General features: G+C 35.5%; 1 protein-coding gene and 1 long non-coding RNA gene across 5 annotated transcripts; one reads left to right on the forward strand and one right to left on the reverse strand.

Moving 5' to 3' along the window:
* Nucleotides 1-2,501: 2,501 nt before the first annotated feature.
* On the reverse strand, nucleotides 2,502-5,859 carry LOC118035041 (transcription factor TCP4). The gene is made up of 2 exons (XM_035040520.2): nucleotides 2,980-5,859; nucleotides 2,502-2,868 (listed from the first exon to the last, which is right to left on the reverse strand). The coding sequence occupies exon 1, from the start codon at nucleotides 4,239-4,241 to the stop codon at nucleotides 3,015-3,017; it is 1,227 nt and encodes a 408-aa protein (XP_034896411.1). The 5' UTR covers nucleotides 4,242-5,859; the 3' UTR covers nucleotides 2,502-2,868; nucleotides 2,980-3,014.
* Nucleotides 5,860-11,883: 6,024 nt separating this feature from the next.
* Nucleotides 11,884-17,616, forward strand: LOC118035054 (uncharacterized). Of its 4 annotated transcripts, XR_004685124.2 has the most exons (6): nucleotides 11,889-12,674; nucleotides 12,739-12,834; nucleotides 13,137-13,326; nucleotides 13,474-13,631; nucleotides 16,133-16,210; nucleotides 17,136-17,616. It is a non-coding gene; the product is annotated as an uncharacterized lncRNA (long non-coding RNA). The 4 variants fall into 4 exon arrangements; XR_012171141.1 differs by lacking the exon at nucleotides 12,739-12,834 and having other exon boundaries at nucleotides 11,884-12,674; nucleotides 15,303-16,210; XR_012171142.1 differs by lacking the exon at nucleotides 12,739-12,834 and having other exon boundaries at nucleotides 11,885-12,674; nucleotides 15,365-16,210.
* Nucleotides 17,617-17,919: the final 303 nt, after the last annotated feature.

A 17,919-nucleotide genomic window follows, 5' to 3' on the forward strand; every position in this document is an offset into this window, starting at 1 on the left:
ATTTACTTGGTTGTATTTACAAAATTTATTTTTTTATCAAATCAAATAATAATAGAAACATATAAACATGAAATTAATTGAATAAAACAAGAGGAAAAAAAAAACTATTATGCAAAGTTGCATATATTAGAAATATCATCTAAAAATAAATTTAATCTAAATAAAACATAAAAAAAACATTTATAGATAAATCAAAATAATATCTTCAAAAAATAAACATACATAAAATAATGAAGAAAAAACCACTATTAAAAAAAAGTTAAATAAGCAAAATAAAAAATTATAAAGAATGAAAATTAATCCAAACATAAAATAAAAAATCATTTAAAAAAAAACATATTAATAAAAAAACAAAAAAACTGATAATAATAATCTAGATGTTGCATGTTTCAAAAGAAATAAGAAAAAATAGACGACTTAGGTTGTACCCTATTTTTTTTTTTTTAAGTAAAAAAATATTATTTATCTTTATTAACTTTTTCAAGCCCATAACCCGGGTCATTAAACTTAAAGTACTATAAAAAAATAAAAAAAAATAAAAAAAAAACACGAAGTCCAATTCTAAAAAAACCAAACATTAATTTTCACCCATTAATTTTCACCCTCAACAAATCAAATGTTGAATAATTAAAGTGGAAAAAAAAATCAACTACACAGCAAGATCTAAAACAAAAAATTGCAATTAAGAGATGAGGGTGAAAATCTAAACAAAAAATAAATTAGAGGAATTTTTTTTTATTGGAGGGTTAAATTAAAAAGAAAAATAATTTTAACAAAAGTAAAAAAATTAAAAGAATAAGAACTAAATTAGAAAAATTAATACATTATAAAGTTTAATTAAAGGATAAAATTAAAAGTCAATTAAACTAAATATGAAATAAACCGAAATTTAAAGCATTGTTCCTGTTTTTTAAAATGATAAAAGATATATCTGTTATTTTAGGCAAAACAGAAGAAAATTCACAACCTTAATCAAAGCTGAGGCAAGAACAACTACATATCAACAAGATATTCATTAATGGACATCCAAACCACTCGGAAACTTAGGACGGATGAATTTTAACCGTGTAATTCATTAATGTTTCCACACTAATTCATTATTAGTTGTATAGCTACGCAAGAACAACTACATACCAACAAGATCTTCCATACCTAACCCCAATAAAATCTGTATTTTTTTTCTGGTAAATCTTAATTTACTAATGCACTATTCAGCACATTTATCTCATGCGCACAGTTATCCCCGCCAGCCACCCTATTTTATTAGCTTTCCATGAGGGTGGCAAAAGGAATTTGATGTGCATTTAAACTTGTATTTGCAGTAGTAATTATCAATCCCGGTATAAACAAGACTATAGCAAAATGTCACCGTCTCCAATGAATCCAAGTGATTCATTTTTGTATTTTTTTACCTTTTTCCCAGGGCAAAAAATATCCAGCTAGGCTCAGGGAACTGAAATTTTACAGGGTTGGGGAGCAAAGACATAGCAAAGTATCAAAATTTTAGTGGTATCCATCTGTGTATTCTTCCATAATTGAGTTTTGTTGTGTTCATCCCATTCTACTTTCATGGACATGCTTCCTCCAGCAGTGTACTCCACTTAGCCCCGCTTGTTCTACCCTTTGCATTTAGCTTAGCACTCATCGATTACGCCGAGAACGCCGAGAACGACAGACCATGATGACCTTTGGATTCCTCACAACCTGATCTAAATGCAAATGTAAAATCTAGGAGAGCTTGTACTTTAAATCCCACATCCACAGTCCAGGTGCACATATGCCCCAAAACAACACTTGGATCTCTTTCACACTAGCTAGATGAAAGAATTCAGATTCTACAAATTTTGGTAACTGTGGTTTTGTTGGTAAATATTTTCTGCTATGGAGAAAGTAGGTATCCATGTTTTGCTTTCCCTTATATATGGAGTTCTCTAGTTACTTTTACACACAAGCCTAGTCACATCACACTAAAGAAGCTAGCAAAACAGAAAGAAGACACTACGGAGTAAATGAGACTATAAAACACAATTCTCCACTCAAAAGGTCATAAAGTCTCCATTTCTTTTCCAGTTCCCTATTCTATTCCATTGCAAAAGAGCTTCAATTATTGATGGAAAATTGACTCCCCGAAAATCTGAGGAACGAAAGGGATGTTAAAGAGGGTTTATTCTTTCAATTCTTTTGGCAGTTTTAAGGAAGATGTTGAGGCATCAAGAGGCAGAAAAGCAACAAACAGAAACAATCACGAAGAGAAACTCTCTCTTTCATCTACATGAATTAAACAGAGGAAAGGGCCCTTATTGTGTTTCTCACATTTTATGATAGCGAAGAAAATAACAAGCAGCTCAAATGAACAAAGATGTACGATTGAGCAAGGGGAAATGCTACTACAGAAGGTCTTTATTTGCTGGTCTGGGGTTGCATTGAAAATCATTGTAAGGATACCAGATTACTATTATATATGCATATCAGGTCTGCTCTAACTGGGGAAAACACGAAACTTTTCATCAAATCAAACTAGCTCTGCTTCTATCAGAAATGGAATCAAAATACAAAAAAGAATCCATGACATTCCAAAACTCTAGCAACATAAACACAGTCAATCCAACAAAAGCTGGAAGCAAATTAATTTGAGCTATCAAAGCCCTCTCAAACATGGAAACTAAAACGACAACTAGAACATAATACCAAATAAACATCTAAACAAGCCAGGCATCGAAAAACCTGAAATATCCACCCGTATCTCTCTCTTTTCCCACGGTATTTGCGATTGATTCATCTCCAAGTGGCCAAAATCCCATCCTCCAAGCCTATCTTGAAAACATCTTCTTAGCCCCATATTAGTCTCTCTTAAACAATGCACAAGTCCTGCAAGAACAAGCTATCATGAGAAAATGATGAATTGAGAAAGGCGAGAGTAAAAAAAAAAAAAGGGATTATAGATAGGTGGAATTTGAGAAATGGGCTTGAAGGTAGCACCTGGAAAAGGTGAGATTTTGGGTTTTTTTGCTCAATCAACTGCGAGAATCAGAGGAAGCAGAGGACGGCTTGTTGTGAATGCCATCGCGCTCCTCTTCTTCGCCTTGAATTCGTGTTGGAACTCGAAACCCATAAAACCCACCATCTGAGGCAGTGAATCCAATGCCTGATATTGCAGTTTGCTGCTGCTGCTGCTGAAGATGATGATCAGGAGTGATTGCCGGGTCTATCCAAGCACGAAACGAAGGCGAGTTACTGGACTGAAGGGTTCCCCTCTGTGAAAAAAACTGGTTTTGGCCGAAAAACGGCTGTACAAGTGGCGATGGCGGCATCGTCTGTGGTGGTGGTAGCGGTGCATTGAAGATGAGTCCTGCACTTCCTCCACCGCCACTACCAGCATCTGCTGCATTCCAAGCCAAAAAATTTCTTTGGAACCGGGTAATTTCTTGTGGGTGGTGCTGCTCAGACCACCCACCAGAAGAGCAATCAAAGCCAAGATGATGGGCAGTGGTTCCAGAGAACACTTGATGTTCACTTTGAGCTTGATGACCATGATGGTGTGCTTGGTGTTGCAAAAGAATTGGTCCTTGAAATGATAGGAGGGAAAGCCTCAGATCTTGGCTCTGGCTGCTGGTTCTTGACATCAAATCTGGTGGATAGTTCTGAAACTGTATAGTAGGAGACGATGTCTCCGTAGATGCACCCATTGGAAAGAAAGTTTTGATTGTGTCAGCGATGACATCTGATTCTAAAGATGGTGGCAGAAAACCCGAACTACTGTTGGGGTTTTCTGCCATTTGCTGTTGCGTATTTTGAACTTCAGCAATTGCTGCTGTTTTTGAAGTAGCGACATTTTCTACGGAAAGCCCATACTCCTTCTCATCGCTTATGTTTTGTTGTTTGGTGCTTCTAGTAGCAGTTTTACTAGTTTTGGGGGTGAAGCCCGCTGTGGTTGGATCCCATGAGGGTAGTTCTGCGAGCTCGTCTATGGAGGTCTTGGCTTTCTTGATGAGCCAATCGACAGCTTTGCTGGGACGATCGTAGCCGAGGCGGTCCTGCACATCGTAGAACTGGATAGCAGTGTGGGCTGAGAGCCGGACGCGGCGGTCTCTGGGGCCTTTGGCCGTACAGACCTTGCTGTGGCGGTCTTTTCTTCCTGTAGGCCGGACAATGAGGCCTCCTTGGACCTCCACAATCTCTCCCACCGTGTTGCTTATCCCCAATCTAGACGATGTTGCCGCTTGGTGGTGGCTCTCTCCCATTTTTCCTGCATATTCGACGCTTTGCTCCTGGAAGGTTAAAGAGGAAGAAGATGGAAAATAAGATCTTTTCTTGGATGGTTGTAGAGGAGGCTGCTGCTGCTGCTGTGTATCTAATCCTTGATACAAATGTTGGTTTTGGTCTTGTTGGGGCTGTGCGTTTTGGAGATATTGGTGGCGAGCAAGAAAGGGCAGCACTTGTTGATGATGATAGAAGTGCTCTTTGGGTGATTGGCGATCCTTTCCTCCTCCTCCTCCTATATGTCTTGAATTTGGGACTAAGTTTTGAGGCTCCGGACCCAGGCCCTTGTGCCTTTTCTGTTCCAGCTTTTAATGGAGAATACTTTTCTTTAATGGGTGGGGCTTGTCTCTTTACTGCTCTCTCAAATTTGCTGCTTCCTACTCTCTTTTTGTTGGTTGTGCAACAGCTGCCAACACTCCGATACCTGATATTGCTGCTTCTGCTGCCCTTCCCAAGAGGTTCTTCCATTCAATATTCCCCCTCCCATCAAACCCAACATCACCTAAAACTGAAAACCAAGCTTGAAAGCCTATGCCCGCCCTATGTGAAGCCTAACCCATCGCTCTCCTCTTCTCTCTATCTGCACCTGGATAATAGCTCTTGATAAATGTTGTACTATGCACTAACTAAAAGGGTAATATGGATAATACCCGCTAGAGAAAGAAAACCCAGAACAAGCTATACACACCCAGATTTTCCAGAGGGGTCTTCTTGGGAAATATCCTGCAGTTCTTTCATTATTTTGTATCGAAAGAGAGAGAGAGAGAAAAGGGAAGATAAAACAGTACAATTAATATTGGGGCTAAATTCTTTTTTCCCTTCTTGACCTACAAGAAGAGTCGGCCTTGATGATGCCACTGGTAAGTGTGGCAGAGTTTGGTCAGAAATGAGATTAAAGATCCCTGTGACCTCATCAATGAGTCTGCCACTGTTCTTTGTACTGATACACAAAGCGCCCAAAACACCAACCCAGAGGCAATCATTCAGTCAATGCTCCAGCCTTCAACTTGACTCCTCCGTCTCCTCCCTCCTCCCTCCTCCCTCCCTCTCTAACCTCTTCTGAAGTCTTTGTATGTCTCTCTCTCTCTCATTCGGTTCTTTTAACTTGTTTATAAGTTAGAACCGTCGGCTGTAGTTCAAAAGTGGTGAGACTCTCTCTGATGCTTTGGGAGATTAGCCAACACATCATCACACCTTTCGAAGTGACTTCCACTTTTTTCAATGTTCTGTCTCTCACGCTTCACTCAAACGAAAACACCATCTTTCCCTCAATACTCTCATCTTCCAGCCTAATCCTTTTGTCGCTGGATTTCTTTACAAAGCATCTTAATCCTTGAGAGCTTGTCTTTTTTATTTTTCCCTTGAACCATCATATGTTTCCCTCATATTTATCATTTTCTAACATTATTTGAAAGTGAATTATTTATCTTTTCCCAAAAGGGGATTTCCTCATCCATTGGTATTAAAACTAGATTTGCTGTAAGCACTTCGCTACAAAATTGGAAATAAGTTATCAAATGGTTTGGTTGACGACGGGAGGGCATAGCCATAGTTTTTTCATTCATGAGAGACCAGTAAGCAAAGATGCGATAGATTTACTATGGGTTTGACCTGGCGATGTAAATTTCCAAGCAGTAAGTATTCGCAAAGAAAGTTAGCACCCATTTTTCCCAAGTTCAGATGAAAATAGAAAACAGAAAAAGCAAAGTGATGAGGTACTTTTTTATCTCGTGGGTTTGAAGGGTGGATTTGGATACAGAATAAAATCACAAACAATCTATCCACTCTTGGTGAAAATCTAGGTGGTTCATTATCTATTTAGATCCTCTCCAATTGTTAAATTAGTATTAGTTCAATGAGAAATTGATTATAATACTTTAGGGACAAATAACCACAGAGTAAAAAGTGAACCTATCACGACATTCTTTTTTTTCTCCTTTTATAGCCCGGTGCTTTTTTTTTCTTTTTTTTTTAATAGAGAAAAGGTTAACATATTTTATCGATAAAATATTTTTAATTTACAATCTCATTTAGATATAAAAAAAAAAAATCCTTAATCTATTATGATAAAATATTTCTAATCTATCAAGGGGTATTTAGGCTCAGCGTGTAACTAAGTTTAGGAACAATAGATTTAACAACTAGCCAAAACCACAAGCATCTAGGCTCAGTGCTTGGTTGAGCCTAGCAATAATAAGTATAGCAACTCATTATTACTTTTGCATTTTCTTTATTTTTACCCTATCTAATCTGTTAAAAAAGAGAGAGAAAACTACTATTAAAGAATAGATCTTAAGCCATATCTTTCTAGACTCGAGAAAAACCTGTATGAATCATTCTTAAAAAGTTTTTATAGGATCTTTCTTTTTCAACTAGAATTAATGGAGTCCAAAAACACCAAGTCTAGTTCAATAAAGAAAAGTGCTCCAACTCTTGACAAGGAGTTTAGGTTTCAACCAAAACATTAAAGAGAAGACCCTCTCATAAGAGCTCATCTACTTCTCCAACTATAGGTGATCAAAAGAGGGGGGGTCCTATAGAAGTCCCTCCTTTATCCCCACTAGAGATCCTCAAGAGAGAGGGAGGTTGCCTTAAACCCCCAAGGATGACATCCCCAACAACATATGAGTTATGAAAATCGTGCTTGTCAAAAACCTGGCTAGTACATTTTATCTAGATGTCTCTACCTGATTAGTGTATTAGTAAATTGACCCTGGAATCTCCTAGGGTCTTTTCAAAATCAAGCCCTCTCTTTTCATATGCGAGAGGGGTATTTATTCCTTCTTTAGGGATTTGTAAGGGATGTTTTTAGTTATTGCAAGCTAGGTCTAGGCTAGTTGCATCCCTAATGAGTAGACATTCATGTCCACTTTTGAAAACCGTTATAAATTATTGGGCTCGAGCCCATTATAAATGTCTTTAAAAGTTGTTTACCAATTAGTTGCTAGCACCGATGATGACAACAACATGTGTTAGTTTTTCACCTTTGTTAATAGGAGCAACAATGCTATGAAGAATATGTTGATCGGAAAACCCAACTCTACTAAAAAGTGGAAAGGGAAGTGGTTGGTCATAAGACATACTAAGGTTTTCAATCGATAAGGAGGAATGCAGCAAATCTGGGGCCACTCCTTTTATTGGAAGATTTCTCCCTACGAGGTATACAACAAGCCTTGTTTGATCTCAGATAAGGAGAAAAACTGTGTCATACTAGATTTAACCAAAACCAATTATAAAGTCAACAAAAAGACTAAGGGGCATTCCTAGGCCATTTTGCAAGGTATAAAGTCATCTTGTCATGGATTGTTTTTGCTTCTTTCATAATTTTAAATTTGTTTTGTCCCAATAGGGTTGATAGTTGGAGGAGAAGAGGAGGTATTGTGGGAGACTCCTATTAAGAGTCTACCCACCAGGTCTTCATCTCATGCCATTGACGAAGATAACATGACTCCAAATTATTTTATATAAAATATATATATTTATTCAAAAATAAATAAAAAATCAAAAATTTAAAATCCAAAAATATTTTCAGGACATTAAGAGATATGCCTTTACGCTGTAACAAACCAAAATGCTGGAAGAATAACCAAGATTGAGATATTTTGACAAAATGGAATAAAAAAAGACTTAATGTAAAGAAAATTGAGGTCAAAATACAAACCTGACCAAAACCAAAATAAAAATTATGTAAATACTTGGGTCTTGCAACCACGCCAGACCCAAGTGTCATGTGTTCAGTTCTTCTCCTTCTTATCAACCAAATCAGTAGAAGAAATAGAAGAGAAGAGAGCACCAAATTGATAGAAAAGAGGATAAATTTGCAATGAAGAGAAGAATATAACAAAAAGAGTGTGGAATTTTATGGTATGATTAATGGTATGAAAATTATGTGGTTTGGTTTTGTCTATTCTTAAAAGTTTAATGTGATTAATTATTCTTCCATTAACAAAATGGATGTATCTAAATAGAACATTCTTGATTTCACCATCAAGCCCATAAAATTGTAAGGAAAAGTGGTGGATTTTATGGGTTCTAATATCAAAAGTGGGATTTTTTTTCAAAGATTTAACATTTTTTTGTTGTTTTTTATAATAATATTAGAAGGATTAGAGTTATGTAACATAAAGTTTGGATAGCAAATTAAAGAGCAAAACAAGAGAACTTTAAGTATGTTGAGTTAACAATTTATTGGAGGATAATAAGTATATCTTTGCGGTGTTAATAAAAGAAGCTTGCAAGAGTAATTTTTCTTTGTTCTTGATTAGAGTTTTTTAAAGTTGCAAGAGTACGATCATGTATCTAACAATTGATATCAATATAACATATTTTAGCTTAAATTATGCATCTACTTCTTAAAATTCAAGAGTGTTTGACAAAGGTATTTGTTGTTTTTTTCTTAACAATACATCAGAAGTTCATAAGGAAGTATTAATTAGATGTCCTAAAACCATTCAATACATTTGCATGGGTATTTTTGGTCCTTAACAAAATCATTACCTTTACCTGACTTATGAAAATTATACAAATCCAAAGCGTCAGACTGAAGCTATTTGGGTTTGATAATCACGCTAAACCCAAAAGTCTTGGGTTTGGTAATCATTTTAGGCCTAAACCCTTTTGATTTAGTAATCATGCTAAGCTTAAATGCTCATGCCAGACCCAAGCACTATGAGTCTGACAACTAAGCCAGACCCAAGCGAATATGGTGCTTCCTGTGTTTAGTCCTTCTCTTTCTTCCCAACCAAATCAGAAGAAGAAATGAAAGATAAGAGGGCACCAAATTGATATAGAAGAGGACATAGTTGCGAAGGAGAGAAGAAGATAACAAAGAGAGTGTTGAATTTTATGGTATAATTAATGGCAAGAGAATTATGTTGTTTGTTTTTGTCTGTTCTTAAAAGTTTGATGTGATTAATTATTCTTCCATTAACAAAATGGATGTATCTAATGAGAACATTCTTGATCTCACCATCAAACCCATAAAATTGTAAGGAAAAGTAATGGATTTTATGGGTTCTAACATCAAATGTGAGATTTTTTTTCAAAGATCTAATTACATGTTTTTGTTGTTTTTTAATAATCTTTAAAGGATTAGAGATGAGTAATAGAAAGTTTGGACAACAAATTTATAGGCATAACAAAAGAACTTTAAGTATGTTGAATCAATATTGTATTGGAGGACAATAAATATATCCTTACGTTGTTAACAAGAGAAGTTTGTAAGATTAATTTTTATTTGTTCTTAATTAGAGTTTTTTAAAGTTGTAAGAGCACATGCATGTATCTAACAATTGGTATCAATATAGCAGAATTTAGTGTGAGATGTCGCGGTCGCACAAATTAATTACCCTAGCTTAAAACACAACACACAAGATAGTATAAAGCAAGCAAGGGGTCGATCCCACGAGGAAGGTTTAATTCAGATTTTTATGCTATATGTTATGCAATGGGGGGTTTTAATTGCGATGATCTAAACTATGGAAGAAATTAAACTAGCAAAAAAAATCAATTGAAACCAAAATTTATCAAGAAAACAAACCTTGGTTATAAACACACATTCCACAAACAAAAATTAGAAACCGATCCTTTAAAAACGAAACTTCAATTTATATTCTGAATTTTTTTTATCTTTTCTTAAATGTTGTTAATGGATTCGCCGTATAACTAACCTTAACCAACAAACAATCATAATGTCCACATTAATGATTTAGTTCAATGGCAACACTAAGAGTTAGATAAATTGATTGATCTCTTGACAACCAAGCTGTCCGCAGCTTGTGTTTCTTTGTTCGAGTGTTCTTCTTAAGTTTAATAATGTAGTTCCGCCACAATTATCAAGCTTAGTTGCTTCGCAAGTTCATATATCACAACTTTGGTTTTGATATCAAACTTAGCAATAGATTGTTTACAATAATCACTTAGAGTCCGCTCTAGCAATTATCAACAACAATAATAGAAAATATGCTTAGGAAAACAATCATACTCATTCATAATATAAATTGAAAATAAAAGGAAGAATAATTATCACGATTCTTGAAATTCGAAGGTTTGTTGTGTCTTTGCAACCAAGAAAACAAGCTTAGCCTTACATATCTATGGAACACCTACTCCTAAAAATAAAAGAAAACATTATTTCTGGTTTGTAGAGAGGAGAGTTTGTGTTTCTTCACTTTTGGCTGCCACCTTCTCTTTTCTACCCTTTTTCCCCTCTCTCTTTCTTTTTATATGCTAAGAAACCCTAGTCCCTATTTTACAAAATAGTCCCCCCTTAAGTTGACAATTTACATTTAAGTACTTCAATAACTATTTTCCTAAAAAAGAGAAATAACTTTGCATTAAATCTTCAAGCTTTGACTTAGAGGGGCTAAATTGTTGAAATAAAAATCTTGGACACCAGTTTAGAAGCTTCAAAACATAATTTGGACATGTTCCTTCACGAAACTTATTTGCTAGCAGAATTCAAATGTCATCTTTGAAAATTAATATCTCCCTCATATGACACCATTTTTTGGCTAAAATTTAAAGCGTTGATAAGTATTTAAGTCAGGAATCCAAAACAATTAAGTTTGCATCATTTGGACTTTTGCAGCTTCAAATATTTAAATTTGAATGACCAAAGGTAACATTGGTAGAATGCGAGATTTGACTTTAAAGGATGTGATTTCCATGATTTTTCTCTTTTTATTTTTCTTGCATTAAATTTCCAGAAATGTACGAATGTTAGCTTTTTAGTGTCGCTAGAATCACTTCATTTCGACCTCTAGAACTCACGCTCTGCACAAAACATCGACCGAACGTCAAATCTGCTAGTTACCTCCAATTTATTCATTTTTTGCATCTTTCATTCAAAAGTGCCTTCAAAATATAAAACAAAGAATATCAAGGCATTTTATATATATAACATGGGTAAAACACTAGTTAAATGTGGGTGAAACTATCGAAGAATATGATTACATCATTTAGCTTAAATTTTGCATCTATTTATTGATATTCAAGAGTGTTTGACAAAGGTATTTGTTGCTTTTTTCTTAATAATACATCAGAAGTTCACAAGGAATTATTAGTTAGATGTCCCGAGACCATTCAATACATTTGCATGAGCATTTTGGTTCTTAATAAAACCATTACTTTTACCTGGCTCACGAAAATTATACAAATCCTAGATGCCATACCCAAGTGACTTGGGTCTGGCAACCACTCAGAACTTAAGATTCTTGAATTCAGCATCTTGGATTTGACAAGCATGTGAGACCCATAGTACATGGCCTTGACAAAAAATGCAATGAACAAGTTCTGATATGGAATCCACTCTAGTTGTCTTAGTTGTGCATTAACTCTTCTATATCTTAAAACTCTTTTTTTTTTTTTTTAATCTATGTTACTATTTATAATTTGTGTTTCTTTACACTATTATATTATCTTATATATTTAGCACAAACATAAAACAAGTTCAGCGTAAAAAAAAAAAAAACAGGGCATGTATCTAGTTTATTCATAAACACATAGCTTTATCTGAATCAAAAAGTAGGTAAGGTCTGGCTATACAAATCTAGTTGTCGCTATCCATTCAATTTGCACAAAATAACATAAACCATATCAAATAACAGAAAGGCCTACCATTCCATTTATAACCATCACGTAAATTATTTGGAGCATGCTAAATATTTCTGCTCGAGGAATTTCTTGGGAAGCTGAACAATGTCATTAACACAATTAATGAGAAAATACCTGCACAGAAAAACCATAAACCTCCAAAATCTGTACACATTTAATAATACCACTTGGCAACAACAGACTCAATTTCTTTTCTTAAAAAATCAGCCCACATAGGAAAAAAAAGGACCTAGATATCTTCTGAAACTCAAATGTTCTTGATTTCCCAGAAACAACTTCATAAAACCTTAAAATCCCTCAAGAATGCACATACTATCACCTCAAAATCTGAACATCATCACCCCTTATCATTTTCTTTCACCGACCTCAAGACTGGCTGACAAAATCCAGAAAACTGAAGAAAAAATCAATGAATTTACATAGTGGCAACCCAAAACCCAGAATATCTTAAGAGAGGACACACCCTTCAACACCGCTAATTCCATTCTCATTCATATCCATTATCCATCCACCGCAGAAGCTGGAAAAAATGATAATTTGTATTTCAATCGCCGCCGCAGTCAAATGCTTTGTTTTTCTCTGCTACCAATCCCACGCCATCTACCTCTGCCTCCCTTTTCACTCACCGGAACCCTTCAGTTCTCTCCAAAAAATTTTGTGGGTTTCTTTTGATTTCGAATTCTTCAGTTCCTCCTTCACCGGGAGCTTTATGACGTGGTTGAGGTGGTCCTGGGTTTGGGTGGGAAGCTTTATCGGATTGTCGCATCACCCTTTAGGGTCCCCAGCATGCTACTTCCCAGGTTTTTGGATTGTTTTGTTATTCTTTCCTGCTAGGTTTTTGGATTATAATTTTTGTTATTTTAGGATGATGTTTGTGTCTTTCGTATTCTATATGGGAGAAAGGATATTGCCCAGACTTTCTTGGAATGTAAAAAGCTTCATGCTTGTGATGTTTAAAAAGTATTTCTGCGTTAATTATATCTCTTGTTGAATTAGTGCATTTGACATGACTAGTTTTAATAAGTATATTACGTAGGATATTGCTTTGGCAAATGAAATCTCCGAAGCATGTAATTCTTATTAGTAATTGGCATATGATCATTCTGCAATCAGCAAAATGTCATTTGGTTTAGTTTGGTTAGCAGTATGATGTCATATTTTTTTTTTAATTTCCTATCTTGAGACCTAGATGCTTTATTTTGTCATTTTATTAATCAATAATTTGCCAGCTTGTGAGTGATTACTAAGATTCTAATGCTTAGGTATTCATAGAGGAAGTTGAAAATCATATGCCCCAAGTGAGTGTGATAGATGAAATCGGGACAAAACTTGAACAATGGCTGTGAGTACAATTGCACAGCATGGGATTCAGCTAGTGGCCACTGCTCATGGAATCACAATAGGAATTTCATAATGAATCCTTCTCTGGAGATGCTTGTTGGAGGAATAAAGGTGACATGATTTTTTAGATGAAGATTAGTAATTGGTTTACTGTCATTTGCTATATTACAAGTTGCTCGTTCATATATATCACTGTTATGGTAGATCAAATAACTAATCTATCCTTGATGTAACTGGATACTGTAATGGACAACGAAGATACTGCTGTAGCCGTGGCTAGAGACATGATCCTTCCTCGTGATGAAATAATGCTGGCAGCCAGGACCGATATTGAAGCAGTGAATCAGTCACTTGCTCTCAGTATCACTTGACATGATCAATATTTTTTTCTTACCTGATGAAACCAGTCCTTATTGGTAAGTCCATAAAATTGAGCCAATCAGCTATAGCTTTGTTTGACATCAGTTCTGAAAGCAAATAACCAGTTCTTTAGCACTAGTTAAACTGATTAATTTATTGTCCCACTGCTTGGATGAACTTAGTATTTTACTTGTATGATGTTAAACTACTCAAGCTCAATTCCAGATAGGCTCAATAAAACTCGAGATGAATAGCAACACAGATGAACCAAGTTTTGGCAGCTTAAGGCTTGGCTCAACCTGTTAAATACCTTTTGAAGTGTGTGTTTGCAGTAATATTGATCGAAGTATCCTCTCCCTCCTTTTGTCTTTCTAGCCTGTTTTCCCATTTTATTTCCGCCACCCAACCTAACAAAATGGTCATGTCTCTGTAACTGAATTGAGGAGACATTATTTTCCAACAAGTAAAATAAAAAAATGAGGTGTTTACACAGCTTGCACAGTGATGTGTGCAAACAAAAATCAACATATGAATTGACATCAATTTTTTTATTTGAATAGATGTGTCTTCTGCTTGCAATCATATGATTTGATTTTTCAGATTTATTGTTGGGATTTGAGTTCAATTCAGATCGAACACAAAAAGTTAAAAAGTTTTGGATGCCAACTATTTTAATTGGTAAAGTTGTCTGGCCAGGGGTCAAGAGATCAGAGATTAAATTCCACTTGAACCAGAGTTAGAAAAGGCTAAAATACTGGGAGGGTTAGCTTCCAATTACTTGACCTGATTTTTGTGTTTTGTTGTTGTCATTTGTGTTACATTCAAATCTAGTTTGTCACCTTTATGTTAGTTCATAAATGTAAAACATTTTGTGGCTACGAGCTATTTAGTTGGTAAAGTCACCTGGCACTGTGCCAAGAAATATGATGTTAAGTTTCACGCTGGCCAGAGTTGTAAAGGGCTAAAAGACAGGGAGGTCTTTTAATTTTTTTTTCAAAGAACTAATCTAGCTTTAACTAAACTGATTCTAGATTATTAAGTGGTCTTGATTTCAATAGTGTGAATTTTTTTTTATAGAATATTTTCTTAAAAAATTACTTTCATATTATTTCTCAAGAAGTCGGTGGATTATTAGTGATTACAGTTGCCTGTTAACCCGGAGAAATGGTCATCCCCAGCCTTCCCTTTACTCTCTAAATGTAAGAGAGACTATTTAGAGTATGGGCATCCAAAGAAAGTATGGACATGTTAAATGTTTAGAGTGCAAGCCATTGAGATTCCTACTACCCCGACCAGTTCCCTTTTTTTTTTAAACAACAATCTAGCACGGCTGTTAAGGGAAAAAACAACAACAACAACAAACCTTTCCCATTGGAGGCTGTTTGGTGCACAGATTCAGGCTGTTCACAACAGCATGGGAATAAATAAATCATCAAAGTGCTGCTAAGGGGTGTATTGAAGCTAAAAATCTCTTTCATTTAAACAGTTCAGCTCCTAGAATTTCTATTGCTCAACAATCCAAAACTGCTACCTCTTAAGTCAATGATTTTACAAAGGATTTCTCTTTTTCCTCGTGATAAATAAAGTAAGTTGTGAGAATGCATGTATGTGTAGAATACAGTTCTGAACTCCACAGCTTAACATTTTTTACTTGAGTGTTAATGTGTTATTGATGTTGCATTAAAGTTTTTTCACAGCTTGTCCTTTTCTTACTTTCTTGTTTGAAGCGTGACACTTGAGTGTTAATGTCTTATTGATTGCATCAAAGTGTTTCCACATGGCAAATCAGGGAAAATGTCAGTGCCTCATAAATGCCTTGTCGAAAACATATAAAGGGCCTAAGGACACAGGCAACAGAGGTAAAGACAAGGTATTGAAGTGGCAGAGTTCCACTTAATATGTTAAACATTGCCACTAAGGTGTAAAAGTGTCGCTGCATGGTGTACATTTGCATTTTCTCCTTTCTTTATTTTACTCAAATGCTTCCTTTACTGCATTGAGGATCAAGAATGTGTCAATCTTTAGGGCATCAAGTTTTGAGAATGTTTTCATGTTCTCTCTTTGCAAAAGAAAAAAAAAAAAACAAAAAAAAGCTGCCACCAAAGGCATAATTCTTGTGAAATAAATAAAGGAGAAAGAAAAAGGAATGCAGAAAAGGAAAGAAGACGTAATAGTATCAAGAGAAGTGGCATTGTCTTCATGGAAAATCATTAGCACTGAAATTATTATACAAAAGCCGATCAACTTGTCCTCATATGTGTATTAGGAAGCTTGTAGTTTTGTACTGCAGTATAATTATGTGGAATTAAATAGCAAAGAGATACCATTGCAATTCCACACTGCTTTTTGCTTCCTTTATTTTTTGTTTTTGTTTTTACTTTGTTCTTTTGATTTCATTCTTGCTTAATGTGTTTTTACTTTTCTTAGAATCAGCTTCACAATTTTTTTCTTCCAAAAGATTGGACCTACATTTTATTTTGGAAGCAAAACTGGACTTTGCTTTTCAGCTGAAGTTACTAAATTTTTAATTTGTAGGCATTTGATTACTTCTTTGTAGTGTGAAAAGTACTGGATATGGAACTTACATAAAGAGGATACAAAATTGTCAGACAAGATCTATGCCCTGGAGGTAAAAGTTAAATTTCTTCTTTCAGTTGTGTTTTTGGAGTATTTATAAGAAAATCTATTTTGAATTCGCATTAACGATGATCACAAAACAGAGAAAGTCTAGCCTAAAATCATGTCAAATATTATGCAATTAAAATCCTATATCTGCAGCTGATTCTAAGTTGAACTCTATAGCTGTACATTGTAACGGTAGCATAGGTTTAGCCTTTACATTTGTATAATTCCTAAACTTCTGTGTATATAATATAATACATAATTCTAATCAATGAAATGTGTGGGAAATAATTCATTGAAACTACTGCAACATTTGTTTCTTTATATAGTATCAGAAGAGCCACTCTCTATCGAGCAAACGATCCAAATCTCCATTATGACTCCCTTCTCCGATCAAAATCCAAATTTTATCCTTAACACCAGCCTCCTTTCGCAACTGATAAAACACTCATTGCTCTCAACATCACTGCCCAAATCAATGAAAACTTAACTCCCTCCACCTTTTTCTCAATGGCGTGCTTAATTTGAAGCACTCCTCGTAGGTTATGATGTACTCTACTACGTTGAAGGCACTTTTCGGTGCCCCTCTTCCACTGCTGTTGAATTGTGTAAGACCTATTGGGCCCGACAGGATAAACTTATCCTGGCACTAGCCTCCACATCTTCTTCTATAGCCTGCTACAGCAAAAACCTCTCATGAAGCTTGAAAAAGCTAAAAACCCTATATGCTAGCTTGAAAAAAGCTAAAAACCCTATATGCTAGCTGATTAATAACTAGTGCCATGCAGTTGAAGGAGGAGCTCACCTTAATCCAGCGTGGCAATCGGTGGATCACAGACTATCTCCACGCTGTAAAGGCCTAGGCTAATGAAATAGCCATCATTGATCACCTAATTTCGGATGATGACCTAACCCTGTGTGTTGAATGATTTAGGTAGACTTTCAGGAAATAGCAGCACCACCTCGAACCAGGGAGTCATCACTGGCCTTTGAGGAGCTGCATGATATTTTTGTGGGACACGAGGCGTTTTATCAATTGCTGTCATGAATGGATAGGGTTTAAGACAAATGGATGTACACAATGCATTTCTAAATGGTGAATCAGCTGAAACTGTGTTTATGGAGCAGCCCCCAGGAGATTTGTCCAAACCTAATCATGTTTGCAGGCTAAGAAAGGCAATCTACGGCCTTAAACAATCCCTACGGGCATGGTACACAACACTTAGAAATGCCATTCTTCGGTTGGGTTTTCACAGTTCTAAGGCTGTTTGTTCTCTTGTTATTGACAGCCAAGGATCTTACTTTTGTTATCTCGTTGATGATCTTGTAATTACAGGGAATAATTCATCCTTTGTGGCATCTGTTATTCAGCAATTGGGTGCCATGTTTTCTCGCAAAGATATGGGTTCTCTTCATTTCTTCTTGGGAGTTAAAGTGATTCCTAACAAGGGAGGTTTATTTCTGTCACAACATAAATATGTCCATGATCTTTGAGCTCAAACAAACTTGAGTGGTGCGAAGGATGTCTCAACACCTTCATCTACTACTCAATTTCTTAAATTAATTGATGGCACCGCTTCTGTGGACAACTCCAACTTCTGTAGAATAATTGGCAGGCTTCAATATTTTTCCTTGACGAGTCTAGACATCTCATTTGCAGTCAACAAACACTCTTAATTTATGCACAAGCCGACTACAAATCACTGGACAACAATCAAAAAG

This window comes from Populus alba, chromosome 11 (assembly GCF_005239225.2).
Source record: "Populus alba chromosome 11, ASM523922v2, whole genome shotgun sequence".
In the NCBI taxonomy this organism is placed as follows: domain Eukaryota; kingdom Viridiplantae; phylum Streptophyta; class Magnoliopsida; order Malpighiales; family Salicaceae; genus Populus; species Populus alba.